Below are 17489 nucleotides of genomic sequence, written 5' to 3' on the forward strand. Positions count from 1 at the left end.
GCCATCAACGCATGTACCACACCCGAGGAAAATGTTTAGGTACAATCACTAAGACACAAACTCCATATTCAGAGTTGTGTTGCCCTGGGGGTGGGGTGGGTGGGTCCTTGGTACTCCGCTTCTGGAAGGATTCCTATTTAACTGAAGACATAGCTGTCCATAAACAGAGTGCTGTTGTCTAAGACAGGGCTGGCGGGTCACAGCTGACCAACACTTGTTTGAGAAATTGTAGGCTTTTCTACATAAGACTTTATCCCAACAGTCAGAACTTACTGGAAAGTCAGGACTGACCTGATTTACGACAAAATGGAATGCAGTTAAATAGCCATTAGTATCAACTTGTGAACATTCCTTCTCAGAAGAAACTTTAAAATGGGGCCATATTGTGAAACCAAATGTGATGAGGAGTACAGTCAATTAGTAATATACCATCTTACTTAAGGCATATTCTTACAATTGATATCCTGGAGGTATGTGTGTGTGTGTGTGTGTGTAAGTGCACCGTGCATGCATGCATGTTTGAGTGCTCATGTGTGTGTTGGGATGGATCAATGTCAGGTTGGATAGACTGACTGCCAGCAAGTTCTAAGGATATAGCTGGGTTTTGTCTCCCCAGAGCTACAATTACAAGTCCATGCCACCACAGCCAGCTTTTTATATAGGTACTGGCTATCCAAACTCAGGCCCCTAGATTTGCATAGCAAGCAGGATCTCACTATAGCCTAGGCTGGCCTCGAACCTGTGGCAACATTCTTGTCTCAACCTCCCAGACAGCTTGGATTGGGTGTGAAGTAACACACCCAACACCACCAACAAAAGAATTTTCAATAAAGTGAAGCAACTCTATAAAGCTCTGCCTGCCATAATAGAGTGCAGTCTGCTGTGGGACTCCAGAACTCAACGTTGGTGAAAAAGCACAACCAGCTTCACAAACTGAGAGCCTTGTAAGCGCTTATGTGCTGGATAGTCTTACATGACACAAGCTAGCTATCTGAGAGGAGGGAACCTCAATTGAGAAAACGCCTCCATAAGATCCATCTGTTCTGTAAGGCATTTTCTTAATTAGTCATCAACAGGGGAGGGCCCAGCACATTGTGAGTGGTGCAGACCCTGAGCTGGTGGTCCTGGGTTCCATAAAAAAGCAGTCTGAGCAAGTCGTGGGGAGTAAGCAAGTATGCAGCACCCTCCATGGTCTTTATTGCCTCCTGCTTCCCACCTGGTTTGAGCTCCAGTCCTGACATCTTTTGGTGATGAACAGTAATATGGAAATAAAAGCTGAATAAAGCCTTTCATCCTCAGCCTGCTTTTGGTCATGGTGTTTTGTCCCAGAAACAGAAACCCTAAGACCCCTTACTACTAGGTGAACTTTCTAAACAGTGAAAATTAAAAATAACAAAAAAAAAGCCAAAAGTTGGGCAGTGGTGATGCAAACCTTTAATCCCAGCCGTCAGGAGGCAGAGGCAGATGGATCTCAGTGAGTTCAACACCAGCCTGGTCTATAGAGTGAGTTCCAGGACAGCCAGAGAGAAACCCTCTCTCAAAAACAAAAACAAACAAACAAACAAACAACAAAAAAAACCCCAAAAAACAAACCAAAGAAACTAGTAACAGAAGAAATTAACCTCAGCACAGTAAAGGCTTTATGAACCATCTACGGCAGTCTCTATTAAATGGGGAAACCTGAAAGAGCATCTTTCTTTTATGACAGGGGTCTCACTATATAGTTCTGGCTGGCATGGCACTTGGGGTAATCTGCTGGCCTCTATTAAGTGCTAGAATTAAAGGCATGTGTAACCTTGCCTTGTTCCCCTCTCTCCATTCTTATTCAACATGCTATCTGAGGTCTTGGCTGGAGCAATCATATACAGAAACAAAGATGGGTGGTACAAATAACAAGGAAGGAAGAAGTCAAATTATCTCTACTTGCACATGATACGATCCTGTCTTCAAAGGACCTAAAGACACCACTGTAAATCTCTTAGACTGACAATCACTTGCAACAAACTAGCAGGATACAAAATCAGCATGCAAAAACCAGTTGCTTTTCTATGTGTCAATAACAAATTTGCCAAGAAAGAATTGGAATGGAGACATCAAGATAGCTTTTAGAGTATTTCATTAAAAAAAAAATGTAACATTCTCTTTGCTTTATTTCAATCCTCAGGCCCTCGACCAAATCCATGAAGTGTTGCAGCACAGGTGCTACAAATGGAGGTCCCACCGAGACTGGGAAAGACAGGCAAATGTTGAAGGATCACCCTCGAAGGCTGGCCAGCAAGTTAAGAGCCATGAATGAATGAATGAATGAATGAATGAATGAATGAATGAACGAACGAACGAATAAGAAAGCAAGCAAACCCAGCCAATGTGGTAAAAGACCTATGGTAACAATTTTTAGATGTTAAAGATGGTGAGCAATAAACTGGAAGGAAAGACTTCACATGCTCATAGATTGGTAGAATTAATGTTGTGAAAAATGTGTATATTACTGAAAGCAATCCCATAAAAACCCCAATGACATTCTTCACAGAACAACAAAATGTAATCAAAAGTCATACAGAAACACACACACACACACACACACACTATTCAGACCAGAAAAAGCAATGCTGGAGGTGTCACAATACCTGGTCTCAAAATGAACAACAGAGCCACAGCAGCAAAAGCTAGTAAGGCACTGATATGCCTTTAGATCAGTGGAATAGGACAGAGTACCCAGGAATGAAGCCACACAGCTACAGTGCCTAATTTTTGACAAAGGTCTTAAAGACATTCTCTGAAAAAAAGAAAGCCTCTTCAACAACTGATGCTAGGAACATCAAAATCCCAACTCAAAATGGATCAAAGACCCTATTGCAGTGGTTCTCACCCTTCCTAATGCTGTATCCCTTTAATATAGTTCCTCATGTTGTGGTGACCCCTAATCATAAAATTACTCTCATTGCTACTTCATAACTGTAATTGTGCTACTGTTAAGACATGAAACTCTGAAATTCCCAGAGTCAATACAAGATGCAGGTGTAAACCAGAGCACTCACTTTGACAAGGACTCCAATAGCTGAGGATGTAATTCTTAAAATGGACAAATGGGCACAACTGCAATAAAAAATCTCTATACATCACCAGGACCTGTTCCAGGGATGAACTGACTTTTTGAAGCCCACTCCTTATGGTGGGATACCCTGCTCAGGCAGGATTGGTCCTGCCTCAACTTGGTATTTCAGACTTTGTAACCCCCCCCCCCCCAAGGAAGGTCTTACCCCATCTGAGGAGTGGAAGAGGGATAGAATGGGTGGGAGGCAAAAGAAACTGGGGTTAGTATTTAAATGAAAAATAAATTAAAAAATATGTCTCTACAGCATAAGAAAGAATCAGAAGATCAAAGAGGCGGCCAACAGAATGGAAGAAAATCTTTACCAACTATGTATCTGACTGATATTAACACTTATAATCTATAACCTCAAACAGTCATCCAATCAAATGGACAACATGGACCGAACAGACAATTCTCAGAAGAAAAGCTTGTAGGTACTAAATATATGAAGAGATGTCTATTATCCTTTACCACCAGGGAGATGCAAATTAAAACTGTCCTCTGATTTCATCTCGCTCCTCAAGTGACCGTATTGAAGAAAATCAACTATATAACAAATGCTGGAGAGAATGTAGGCAAAGAGGAGCCAGAACCACTCTGGAAAGGAATGTAAAATGGGACAGCCACTGTGGAAATCAGTCTACAGGTTCCTCAAAAGACTAAAAATAGAACTTTCATGAGTCAGTTCTATCGCTCCTGGACATATGGCTCAAGAATCCAAGTCAGCACAAGACAGAGAAACATGCACATCCATGTTTGCTGCAACACTACTCACAATAGGCAATGCATGGAGGCAGCCCTAGACACCTATATAGGCTAAGAAAATGATATATATGTTCACAGTCATAAGGATGAAATTATGCCAGTTGCAGAAAAATTATTAGATATCATCATGTTAAAGAAAATAATCCAGGGGCATAATACAAATGCCTCATGTTTTCTCTCATATGTGTAACCTAGATCCATGCATGTACATATACAAACAGAATACACATATACACAATCAGAAGGGGGTACTGTTTAGGGGAAAAGGATGGATTGGGGAGGAACTGGGCAAATATGAACAAAGTACAATGATATATATCTATTAAAATGTCCTAAGTTTTATACGCAACTTAAAAGTTAATTTTAAAAAGAACAAAAGTTTCAAAAGATCAACTAAATCAGCATAAAATGTGGTACATCAAAAAATGAAATCTGTCTTACAAAATAAAAAAGAAAGTGAAAGCCCTACTATTGCAATGCATCTAATGGCATAGCTAGTACGTAATAAACTCAGACAGCGGAATAAACTAGTGAAAAGGGGAGCGGTACAAGTGAGTAGCAGACAACATGCCACCTAACCAAGCCAACCAGGCCTCTTCTAGCAGACGCCTAACACCCGTCCTGGGACCAGGCACCTAGTGCTTGCATTCTCTCTCATCCACTCAGGTGCCAGCATGCCTGGCTCCACACAGGGGCCTGGAGAACTGGGCTCACACACTCCCTGGTTCACACAGGGGCCTGGAGACCCTGGCTCTCACACACTCCCTGGTTCACACAGGGGCCTGGAGACCCAGGCTCACACACACACAGACTCCCTGGCTCCACACAGGGGCCTGGAGACCCTGGCTCACACACACTCCCTGGTTCACACAGGGGACTAGAGACCCTGGCTCACACACACTCCCTGGTTCACACAGGGGACTAGAGACCCTGGCTCACACACACTCCCCGGTTCCACACAGGGGCCTGGAGACCCTGGCTCACACACACTCCCTGGTTCACACAGGGGCCTGGAGACCCTGGCTCACACACACTCCCTGGCTCCACACAGGGGCCTGGAGACCCTGGCTCACACACACTCCCCGGTTCCACACAGGGGCCTGGAAACCTGAGCTCACACACACTCCCTGGCTCCACACGGGGTCCTGGAGACCCGGGCTCACACACACTCCCTGGCTCCACACAGGGGCCTGGAGACCCTGGCTCACACACACAGACTCCCCAGTTCCACACAGGGGCCTGGAGACCCTGGCTCACACACACTCCCCGGTTCCACACGGGGGCCTGGAGACCCGGGCTCACACACACTCCCCGGTTCCACACAGGGGCCTGGAGACCCGGGCTCACACACTTCCTTGGTCTCTTCACCTTACTCCTTTTGAGGAAGGCAGAGAAGTGTGAGAAGGAAACACAAAGAACTTACTACAAACAACACAGAATGTGAACAAAAACTACTAGCATTAAGTTCTATGAAAGTCACTATATAAAATGCCCAGAAAACAGCCCTTTACGTTGTTGCCTTAATAGGAGTAGCTATTATAGAAAAGGTACCTTCTTGGTACAGTAGGTACTAGATTTTAAAGAAAGGAATAGCAAAGAAAATTAGAAAACATTTTAAAGCCTAATTTGGTTTCATGTTTCAAATACAGGTGTCATCTTTGCATTCTACAATCAAACGCCCAGGCATTGCAGCCTAACGCCAGATGGGAACCTGCCTGGCCTCCCGTGGCATGTCGGGTATCGAGGCATGTCTGGTGTCGGCAAGCTTTCCTGTAAACACTGGTTCTGCTTGGTGTGGGCCTGGATCATTTTGAGCCAACATAAGAACCCTGACTTCAGGGTGTCTACCGTGTCAGTCATTTTCTGAAGGACTTTGTTGAAAGAACTGAATCCTTGACAGAATCGACACTGAACACCTACATTGTTTTGTGGACTCAGTTAGGCTGTAGCCCATGGAAAGAAAGTGCAATCGGCTAAGATGCTGTCTGTTACGGTGCCAACCCAAACCAGAGCCTCCCAGGAGCCCCCAGAGCACAGCGCCAGGGCCACGCTGCTGGATGCACATTTGACCACTTGTGCCATCTTCCGAGATGTCACTTTTGCCTATGGGCAACACTCCAGAGGTCACTTTGGCAGTCAGAATCCCGTCTCTGGGCTCATAATTATCTTCTCTGACCAGCCAGAGTGGCTAACACAAGGGAGACACGCTCTCCACCTCCATTTCAATCCAGTCGGCAGGATGAAAATTAGGCAGACCAACACAAAGGAGAAAATAACCCCTGTCTAGCCAAATGGGGAAGTAGGCCACTGTGAACCACGCTGCTCCTCTGTAATTCAGGACTACAGCAAAATAGACTCGTACGCTAGTGGATGTTTAAGGGTGCAATGCTTGTAACTTTTAATGAATCAAAACTTTTTTTCTTAATTTACCTCTAACATCTTGAGAGCTAAAGCCATACCGAGATGGGGACAACAGCAGGGAAGCTGCCTGTTCTTTATGCTGTTGCTTTGACCTCCAGTGACTCCGGGAGGGCTTTGGCTAGGCCCAAGCTAACCTGCCAAACATCTTTACACAACAGGAGATGAACACTGCCTTGTACAGATCTTCATGTTTCTCCAAAGCATTCCCACATAATAGACACTTTTTAATTAAAAGAAAGAAAGAAAGGAAGAAAGAAAATCGGCCCACGATCCTTTTTGTCCTTTTCTCCCAGCAATAACATCAAAGCCACATCAACTATGGCAAAATACACTCCTCCTTAACGCTCTGCTGAAGATTGCAAAAAATGCAGAGAAGTGGTCCTCTTACAGCCACGGCTGCTCATGGCCTCCCGGCCTCCCCACCATTATTTGGTGGTAAAACGAGAGGTCAGAGGTAGGGCCACAGCACCCTTTCCTGCAGAAACCAAAGCGGCAGCGGGGCAGTGTCTTCCGCTGCACTGCAGCTCACTGCAGTCACAGGAGATCTCCACCAGGGTCCATTCTGGCCTGCGTCTAGCATACAGCCCGATGGAGCAGAACTGGCTTTCCAAATTGCCGGGTGATTCTCCTGCTTCAAAATAAAGAGGAAGGACCACAGTGGAGGTGCTGAGGTGGTCAGCCCAAAGGGAAGAAGGTCTGCTGACTGGAACCATTGCTAGCTGCTTTGTGCCAGAGAAAAGAAGCTTTGAGACAGCAGGGTAGACGCTGGCAGTCCATCTCTAACTTGACTTGGCAAGACAGCTTCGGAGGCTGAGCCAGCATGATCCTCATGGGTACTAATCCTTCTTTCTTCTTCACTAAAAGGGCTCAAAGCTTCATTTTATACCTACACACCTGAAATACATATGCATATGTGTATATAGCATGGGTGTGTGTGTAGCACATGTGTACATTTTCTTCCGCAGGTATGAGCCAAAACAACATCTTTCTGATTTTCCAATGTTGTGAATCAAAACTAAATCACAGTGAGTGTTTTGATGCAACAGAAGGAATATGAAGAAGAAAGAGAAAGGGGGGTAGAAACTTAATTCATGACTTACACATTTGCTGGGCAGATACCCGACTACATGTGTGCCTGCGCCGGTTTCGTTCTCACTACCAAGACTGACCTGAAGAGCTTATTTTATCTGTGACCTCCACCAAGAAGCTTCACAGACACAGAGCACACTGAAGAACGTTCTAGCTTACCAAGGCACGGGGCTTGCTGACTGAATAAGTACTTCTCGGGTAAAAACACCCTAACTCCGTAAGATTATAATTGAGAAAATAAGTTCCTCGGAAGGGCACTGTTAAATAAATAGTCACTACCATTGTTAATGACAATTACAGGAGCTTGCAGACAGCACACCTCACACGTTTCTGGTACTTCATGTGGTTCTAAAAAATAAGAGTGGTATGTTTATTTTCTGGTTTAAAATAAAAAGCTATCTTCACTCAATTGAAAAATAACATTTTCTTTTCTGCTAAATTTAACCCCGGGGGTGGGGAGCAGAGCAAGGAACAAAATGTGTTCCTAGAAACCGCTTTAGCAGCAGTCACACTGCTCCATTTAATTCAGGCTTCAGTAGTCAAGTCACAATCTTTGGCCAAGTTCCCCTCTTTCTGTACATTCAAAGAATCTTTATGTAGCTAAATGGACCACTAAATCCTTCAAGAATCACTGAAAGGAAGCACTTCCTCCGAATTCTCTCTCACTTCACAGAGCCCATGCACGCACAACAGAAACCACCCTGAAAGGAGGGTGCAAAGTCTCCCAGAATCCTTGCACATGCAAAATGCATCCTCTTCAGCCACAGAGGTCCTGGCTTTATTTCCAATATTAACACCCAATATTTGAAAGCTATGAGGGCACCGGGGAGAGCAATAACAAGAGGTGTAGAAAAATATATTACAAGTAAAAAAAAAAGAAGAAAACAAACACGGTTCTACTAGAGAAGAGGACTGTGGGCCCAGGGGGAGCCTATTTTTTCCCGTTAGGATGCAAAGTGTCTTTATTCTAACACGCTGGACAACTGGCTTTCCAATGTCACAACCATCCTATGCAACTGCTTCCGGCAGATTATTTTATTTCTCCAGCAGAGGAAAGACATGTGGAACTGGAGTTTGGTTACCAAGGTGGCGGATTGTCTACAACCTCAAGCTCCTCCTCACTTCACAGAACCCAGTGGGCTCCAGGGGACAAGAAGGCTGCACCAGGCACAGGCGGCCAGCTCTATACAGCAGCCGCCCCGCATGCATCCTACATCACCAAGGGTATGAGAACGATGCAGACCCCCCAGCAGGTCACTTCCTCGTCATCCACCCCAAGGACAGCAAGTCTGCTGGCAGAGCTGCAGCAAAGAGACAGCTCACAGGCTGCAGGAAAGGGCTGAGGAGTTACTAGTCTACATTTTTCATTTCACTTGTTTATTTCCTCTGTTGCAGTCCTCTGTAGGAAAATTATTTTCTGTATAAACAAATTCATCAAGTTAACTTATTCAAGGATGGAAATAACCGGTATCACATAGCATTTTGCAAAACAAAATTGCCACTGTTGTATTCCACTGCGTAGACACAAACTGCTCTGGCAATTCAGCCCCAGTACTAACACAAACCAAACCCCCTATTACCTTCATCACTGCATATTCAATTTACATAATTATTCTGCTATGCTATTCAGAATTTACATGTAGTCGTATGCATTCTCGTTATCCTTGATTCAAGGATGCTATTTCCTTGTAGACGTAACTGAACAAGGAGACCACAATTGACATACTCAATTCATCTGACCAATAGCAACAATGCGGTTTGACAAAATAATGGTTTGGTTTGTTAATTTATTTAACATCTCAATGCAATTATCCTATGTTTGGACAGCCAATCCTGAAAGACCATCAACAACAGGAAAGCTTCTGGGGACGGTCCTTGCCACACTTAACTGTAAATCAGCCAGTGGTCACACACATGGTGATGCCATCCAAGCTAAGAGAGGTGCTACCAACTCTCACCCCCCCCACACACACACGAGCATGTGCGTGTGCACACACACACAACCCCCAAACATGGCCTGCTAAGTCTCTGGCACGCACCCCATCAGCTTCCTATCACCTGAACATCTCCACACACATCAATATGTTCCAGTCAAAGATTTTCAAACCATTAACACTAAAGACCAACAGGGAGAAGGAAAGAACTATACTTTCTTCCTGAACAAAAAGACCCTCCTGCTCCTACAAAAAGAGCACTTGCAAGCCCTACTCAGGAAGTTGTGCTAAAACAATCACAGAGACCCTAACTCATGCTCGGGATGACAGCTGCTGGCCCACCCTGGAGACAGTCTTACTGAAAGCTCTCTCTCGGGGCGAACCCAGATCTGTAACTGCACCTAGGAAATGCTGCACACCCAGTTTGCCCGAGCTGGTACCCGCAGCTGTCAGGAAGTTGCTGCATGGGTCACTATTACAGACAGCACTTCCGAATCTACCACCAAAGTGCTCCACAGGAGGGAAGGGTGTGTCCAAGTAAACTGTAAACACCGGGTCTGCCAGGTCAGACTTGGGCTGAAGAAGATGGCTGCAAATTTATGTCAGAAATGCAGAATCCATTGCCATAGTGAGGTTAAAAACAGAAAAGAAAAAAAATCAAAATAATTATGATGAAAATTGAATCCAAATTATCCTGGTAATGAAAGTGTTGCTGATACATTTCTAAGGTCCAAAAAGCCTCCTTGGTACACACACCTACACCTTAACAAGAAAGGACATTCTTCGTCACAGTAGGGTTTGATTTCGCTCTCTGGGAGATATAATATGGGCTTCCTCACATCAAAGCACAGTGCTTACATCTGGGCAGTTAGCTACTTTAAAAATAAACTCATACTGTCAGACTAACATCTTAACATACTCATCATTATATCCCAACACTTACCTACAAATAAGCACTTAAAATGTCTCTTTAATGAGTTGTGGGTTTAGAAAAATATTCATCAGGAGAAAAAGTGTGTTCAACAAAGAGATTAGATACTGAGGAGTCAGAGCCCAACTGTAACTACAAAGTTATTGGTAAGTTTGAATTATTGCATACACTCAGTTATCTGGACACCATAAAAGTCTTTCATGGCACACAAGAAAAAATTTAAATGATTCATACCATCAACACAGCATAGCCTTGGATCTGAGTTATTTCGCTATCCCTGCCAGGACACTGGAGAGGTCTGTCTGCCTTTTTGCCCTCTCGGTACAGCTACCATCTCCTCTATGCTAGTATATGCCTGCACATGTACACACAATAGAGGCCGCCAGTCAAAGGGCTACAGTGAGGCATCACAGAAAGTGTAAGGCAACGGCCCAAGTGAGTACAGGTGCACACAAATGTTTGCATGTGCACACAGGACGGAGGGCAGGGCATGTCTTCTAAGAGTGTGCAAACGGACGCAGATTAACCAAGTCGGGCCATACTTGCGTCTGGAAACTATATTTTCTAACATGAGCCATATTCTGAAAAACAGATTCAGATGTTTGGAACTGGTTCAGAACAGTTGTTAGAAATGTTCAGAACAAATGAAAAAAATTAGTCTTCAATGTCGTCTCTCGGATTTTCTTACTGAAAAAAATATGCCTTCTAGGGGGTCGGAGAGTTGGTGGGGAGTACACGGCAAAGAGGCTCTCTCCTGTTACCTAAAGTCCTCACTGTTTGTTCTAGAAGCCATGTCTAATGGTGAGTGCTACTGAGTTCCTCGCACGCTGCCCACAAGGACTTCAACCTGCCATGGAAGACTTACCCTGCCAAGCAGACACTGCTAATCCTTTCTGACCCTGGAGACTGCGCTGAAATGCTTAGAGCCTTACAGGGGCCTTGCTTCACCTGCAAACCATCCTATCAGTTACCCAGAGAGCCAAGCACAGTTCTGGCTTATAAGATACGAAGTTGGTTGCTAAATAAATTTTTTATCCAGTACAGACTCTAAATCAACAGTTCCTAACAGTGGAGCCCTAAGGTTTGGAATGCATAAAATCCTTCCCTTTTTACTATGTGAACGACAGGTACTCAAGAATGATATGAAAAGCAACAGACATCCCATGCCCCCACGCAGAGTGCTGCAGCCTGGGGCTGGGCTGCCTCGTGGCCTTTGACTCGACCCACAGCCTACCTTGACTTTTTGTTGGATTTGGGTTTTGGTGTGGCAGTTTTTGCTTTCTTTTCCTTTGGCTCTTTGGGGATCTTCGGGGCTTTTGGGGTCTTGGGCTCTTTCTTCTCCTTCGGTTCCTTCAATTCTTTCGGATCTTTTTTGACTTTCGGCCTTTTCTTTTTCTTTTTTTCCTCTTGGGACCCATCCAGTGAGTTCCTGCTTAGTTCTTGGTTATCAATCCCACCAGGGAAGTCATCTTTACCAAAACTTTTACTGGGATCCCCTGCAACAATGTGGTTGTTTTTCTTTTTCTTCTTTTTCTGCTGTGGCTGCTGTTCTATCGATGGCAGGTAATCGTCACTCTTCACTAGCTGAGAATTCTGTCCGCTGACCTGAGTCATATCCGGCACTGGCTTCTCTAGAAAGGGCTCCGATGGAGAATGCTAAGAAACACAAATGGGATTGAAATTAGTTTCTCATTCTTCAAGGTAAAGAAAGGAACTGAAAGTCAGTGACTGATGCTTCTGTGCTCAAGGAATCATCTACAAACTAAGGGTTATGGAATCTGTCATTTTCTTTCAGCCTGGAAACATTTGTTTCTTTAAGAGGAATGCTTTTAAATAGGAAAATATTTAGTGCAGGAAGGGAAAATCTGTTATAGAGCTAGACCTTCTGCACCTTTTCAACTGAAAGAACACAGGATATAGAAGCAAAACATGGATTCTGTTTGGAGAGTTCTCTCTCCATGTGAGAGGGTGTACTCAAAGATATAGAATACAATTGCTTTTAAAAAGAACAAGTATGTACATATTGAAAAATTCTAATACTAAAAAGTGGGGGTCAGAGTTAAGTACAACATAAATTTTATATACGCAGGCACTTCTGAACTAAATGGCATTAAATAGTCTAGATTAAAATGTCATGTGAAAGAATGACTTTGCATCAGCTAACATTCTTAAAATAATATGAAACATGGCGAATCTTTTCCCTTACTTCTTGAAGTCATCTCTTTTATTTACTTTTTAACTAATGAAGAAAGAGCTCAGATTGTTTACGTGCGGTACAGTGCAGGGACATCCTGACATGTACTAGGGAGGTACCCAGAGCATCTTCAGCACATCAGAAAACACTGACAAATAGGATGAGATGCTGAGACGTCACCTGAGATCAAAGTAAATGACTCCTGCACAGAGTGGTCCCACCATCCATGACCTCAAACAGGGCAGGGCAGACCCATCATCCAAAGCAAACTATAGCATCTGAGGAACCTTCACATTTCAGAAAATACCCGAAAATATCCCACCTGCAACCTTCAGTCATCTTCTGGCTTTTTCCTATGTTTCTGTGAGATGCGTGATCTTATCATGTGCCTGGCCAGCATGGGCTTCATGACCTTTAAACATCACCAAATTCCCCAAGTCAGGCCTTTGGACTAAGATAATGACCCTTCCGATTTCACAGTTGGGACAATGATATACTAATATAAAGTAAATGTCTGAGGAAACACGGATCACAAAGAATAGATGTCAAAGTTGATACACCTTACACCCTACCAAAGCAGAGCAGATGGGAAGACAGGCCTACCCCACACACTAACATGGGATAAGTTAAGTATTTCTGTGGGCAAAGGAGGAAGGTTAGCACCCCACATTTAAATACAGGTAATAGAAACCACATCTCAATACCACATATGTATCCAACATATCCCAGGTCATAAACTGAGTTCCTATGTCCACTCACTTGAATCTACAAGAAAATTCTCAGTAATTTATCTCCATCTTTCAGAGAGAGACTTAAGAGTTCCAAAAGTAACATGACTCCCTGGGACCACGTGAGGGCTGAAAGGGAGACCTGAACACAGCTTTCCCTCGTCTGGTGTCTTCTGATACCATCTACTTGTAAGAACCTTACACGCAGGCATACTTCTAGGGAAGTGGCACGAGTTTCATCCCCTCTCCAAAGGGCTCTGTGACTGTCCCCAAAACAACATTTTACAAACTGAATCACAGCTTGAGAAGGCAGCTCACCGTTCCCACCAAAGGTGGCCCCGGCCACTCTAAAGACAATCACATTCACTTCTTGACCACACCAGCAGGAAGAAATGCCCCAGAACCCCACTGAAATTCTAGTCCAGACCCTTCACCAACTGCTCTCCGGGGGGGGGGTCACTGTACTCAACCAAAGTTCAGCTTCCTCACTGGCTAAGTGAAGGATTTAGGTTTGTTTCCAAAGTGTCTTCCAGTACCTGGGAAAGGTGGCCCTGTAGCTCAGAGGTATAGCACTTTCCCAACACACATAAGGCCCTGGGTTTGATCCCCGCTCCAGAAACAACAGCTGCAGCAACAAATCAGTATTAAGACATATATATATGTGTGTAACAATTTTTGTTGTTGTTTGAGACAGGGGTTTCTCTGTGTAGTCCTGGCTGTCCTAGAACTCTCTTTGTAAAAGACCAAGCTGACCTCCAACTCAGAGATCCACCTGCCTCTGACTCCTGAGTGCTGGGATTAAAGGCGTGCATTACCACCACCCAGCAGACCAATCTTAAAATAGGCATTGCTCCCTTCCTGGTCATAGCAAAGAGGCTTGTCAGAGGAAAAGGGGTGAGCACCAAGTGTGAGGGAGGACACACCAGTGTACACTCAGGCAGCGCCTATACAGAGGAACAAAATGTTATTGTTTACGCTGTCTTTCAGACAGCAGTGTAAGTTCTAGGAGGCAATGTGGCTACCGGAAGTTACATAAGGGAAAGAGATGAGATGTGGACCTAGGTTTCCTCAAGCTAGCACTCTTATGACTCCGCCCCTCTCTTCCTGAAGCCTTCCTTACACACAGGCATCTTTCTGGGAAGAAAAACCATGAAACCAGAATGGAACTAGACAAACACTGAAGTCATCGCTGGCCTCTGCTTTCCCTCAGAAACACCTCGTGCCCTATGACCTCCACCCTAGGCATTAGATAAAATATGAGCTTATCTGACTTTTATTACATTCAAACAGCTGAAGTTCAGTTAATTATTACATTTCCAACATAACTGAGAAAAAAAAGACACTGCTTTTCTGCATGGGGCATAAAAAAAATCAAACCTCTTTGGGACGATCTAGTATTAAAACATTAGATGAAATGTTATTCCTTGAAAACAAGGGAAAGTCAGGACAATGAGTTCAATTTAGAGCAGTGAATTACTTATGATAGGGCATGTATAGCCATCTTCAACCTGCATGGCATCCATGGGAACAGAATGCCAGCACCTCCTGGGAGCTCTCCCAGCACGCATTTATGAATTAGAAAAATCATTTCACACACAACACAAAATTCTGAAAATTCATCCACACACTTCAGCATACAAATCATTTAGACGCTTCTTTTAAAAATAAACGAGGCCATAAATTAGTGAGTCGGTAAAAACTTTAATCTTCCACAAGGAGGGGGAAAAGTGAAGACTGAACACAAAAAAAAAGTATTAATCTTGTTTGATATGCAGCAGAATTGTTTTGGTACTATCTGAGGGAGGGCAGAAAAGGTGCTCAGAGACGTGAGTGTTTACCAGACCTACTTCTCCTTGAATCTTGTAGAGGGAAGCTGTTTTTGTAAACAAAGAACAGATGGTCTGCCTTAATCATGTGGGGAAAAAAAACGTGGAGCTCCCAGTAATGCCCCATGAAGTCTCTCAGGCCCAGCTCCTCCTGCTCTCCCCACCAGGCGCATGGTACGGTCTTCTCTAATGCTATTTAATTTTACAGCGGACATTTTCCCATCAATCCCCACTGCCTGACAGGTAATCAATGCCATTAACATCTGATATTACCATACAGGCCATTCCTACAACCTCACGCTTATTAAAGCAAATGTGAGGGATTTTTGATACCAAGCGTATTTCACACCCCCCCCATAGGACTTTCTACACGACACAGTTCTATCATAATTCCATATGCCTTTTGATTTACTATGATATCTATAAGAAGTGTGTTGTGGACTTTGGGAACCTAAAACAGCTGACTGATGTTTAAATACATAAAAATGGCCCCAAGGTATATATGTTTTACATATGTATAAAATTCAGTTGTATTGTTTTTTTCATCCTTAGCTCCACTGCTGAGAGAGAGCACAGCAATTAGGAAACACAGGACTATGCTCTCTTAACTGGAGGGGCCAGATGCACTTATCAAAGGCAAGCCAACGGGGGAGCAAGAACAATTCCTCCGCTACGGGGCAAGGATGACCCACAGTGCTCTGAAGTGTGGCGGGAGAAAGTTTTAACTGTCTGAAGTGTGCTTTTCTTCTACGCATCTTCAGGCTTAAAAAGTTATCTTACCTCTTTTCCACATTTTTCCCTTAACTATACTCCTTAAGTCTGAACCTGTAAGCAACACAGAGTAACTCGAGAGAACAAACCATATCACCAACATGCAACACATACAATTTGTAAAGCTCACAATATTGTACATACAGGATGCCTGTGGGGACACATTTTCAGACACTCATTTACTTGTTTGAATTTACACATCTGCAAACAAGTGCGGCTGAGAATAAAGCTAGATAAAAAGGGAGAGCTGCTACGGTCTGGACAGGGACATTCCCGCTGCTGACTTAGAGCCCCAGCAGATTAGCTACAGGGAGGCATAAGGAAGAGCCAGGGAGAAGGAAGGCATCTGCTAAGGAAGTGGCCGGCCAGTGAGGACTCAGGTAACAGGAAGCATGGCCTTGCGGCACAGCCAACTACAATTTAAATGGCTTACAAATTACAAAGTTTAATTAGTCACATAAGACAGAAATGCACTTTATGATGGTTTTAAAAAATGGCTTCGAACACATGTTTCTATTACAGACATTCTGACTTTTATTTTTTGTTTGTTTTTCCAGTCATCCTGGGTTTTGAATACTCTTTTAAAAATTAAGTCTGGTGTAAAAACTGAGGCGTTTTGCCTTTGAGTAAAACAGTATAAAGATTCAAAGCATTTAGCAAAGGTCCAGTAAGTTCTGCTGAGACTTCAGGATGAAACTACCTTTTTAAAAATCTGCTGCTGTTACCTTTGGGATCAGAACTCTAAGCAATTTATTCATTCAACATGTATTTGAGGAAGTAAGAGCACTGCTGGGATGTCAGGGAGGGAGAACACAGAACACTTTACTCAAGCTGAGATACATGTCTGTTTCTGCCGAGTGTGTGTGTGTGTCTGTCTGTCTGTCTGTCTGTTTTAACTTTTGTTTAGGGACAGGGTCTTGCACATTGCCCAGGCTGGCCCTGAACTTGTGATCCACCTGCCTCAGCCTTCTGGGTACCTGGGATTATACAGGTGAGTGTTCTCACGTGTGAATCTAAATAGAAATACATTCCCCATACAAACAAAACCCTTAAGAGCTACAAATTTGCAGGTTGCATGTTGAAGAAGTTTAGAATCTGATGCACATTGAGCCTCCTGAGTTAGAGCCAGGCCTAGGAGCTGTTGAAGAGCAATTTTAGAGTGTAGTGTCTCTCCCATTATTACTTGACCTGAAGGACACAGCAGAGCCAGATGCCAATAGCACTGAGGCTTTCCTGGGCATCCTGAGAGGAGACGGGAGCAGGCGGGGCTCCCCAGAGCATGCAGGTTTACCAGGGAGCATTGGGGAGGGTCCCTCTCTGGCTCTTACTCATTACCCAGTGCCCTCTGGTTTTCTTCTCTTCCCTGCATCTTCTCTGACTCTGACCAAGGCCAGATACTATACTACCCTGTTGCTGGGGGTGAGGGGTGTCCCTGAGAGTCAGGAGCCCACAGCACAGCCCTCTCCCTCCTGGTGTTCAGCTAGCACTCCCGGGGCGATGGAGGGGGCACTATATGACTATATGGACAGACACATCCTAGCATGGGGAGAAGGGGTAAACAGCAAGCTGTGAGGCTGTCCCAGAGCACTGCACTGAGTCAAGTTTCTCTTTCAACCATTTGCTGCTGGTTAATTAGACATGCTTGGAGCTCTACTAAGCCATTTACACGCCTCCTCTCTTCAGCCTTGGAACGGCCCTCTGAGGCTGGTGCAACGGATGTTGTTACTGTTGCTTTG

At 44.1% G+C, this 17489-nt stretch overlaps 1 protein-coding gene across 3 annotated transcripts in view; it reads right to left on the reverse strand.

Moving 5' to 3' along the window:
* Positions 1-17489, reverse strand: part of Chd7 (chromodomain helicase DNA binding protein 7) — a 183542-nt gene that overhangs the window by 71985 nt on the left and 94068 nt on the right. For all 3 annotated transcript variants that reach the window (XM_040741469.1, XM_040741470.1, XM_040741468.1), the window contains exon 3: positions 11469-11890. In XM_040741469.1, the coding sequence (XP_040597403.1) occupies positions 11469-11890 (422 nt within the window). The remainder of the gene's footprint in view (positions 1-11468; positions 11891-17489) is intronic.

Source organism: Mesocricetus auratus, unplaced genomic scaffold (genome assembly GCF_017639785.1).
Source record: "Mesocricetus auratus isolate SY011 unplaced genomic scaffold, BCM_Maur_2.0 Super-Scaffold_6730, whole genome shotgun sequence".
Lineage (NCBI taxonomy): Eukaryota > Metazoa > Chordata > Mammalia > Rodentia > Cricetidae > Mesocricetus > Mesocricetus auratus.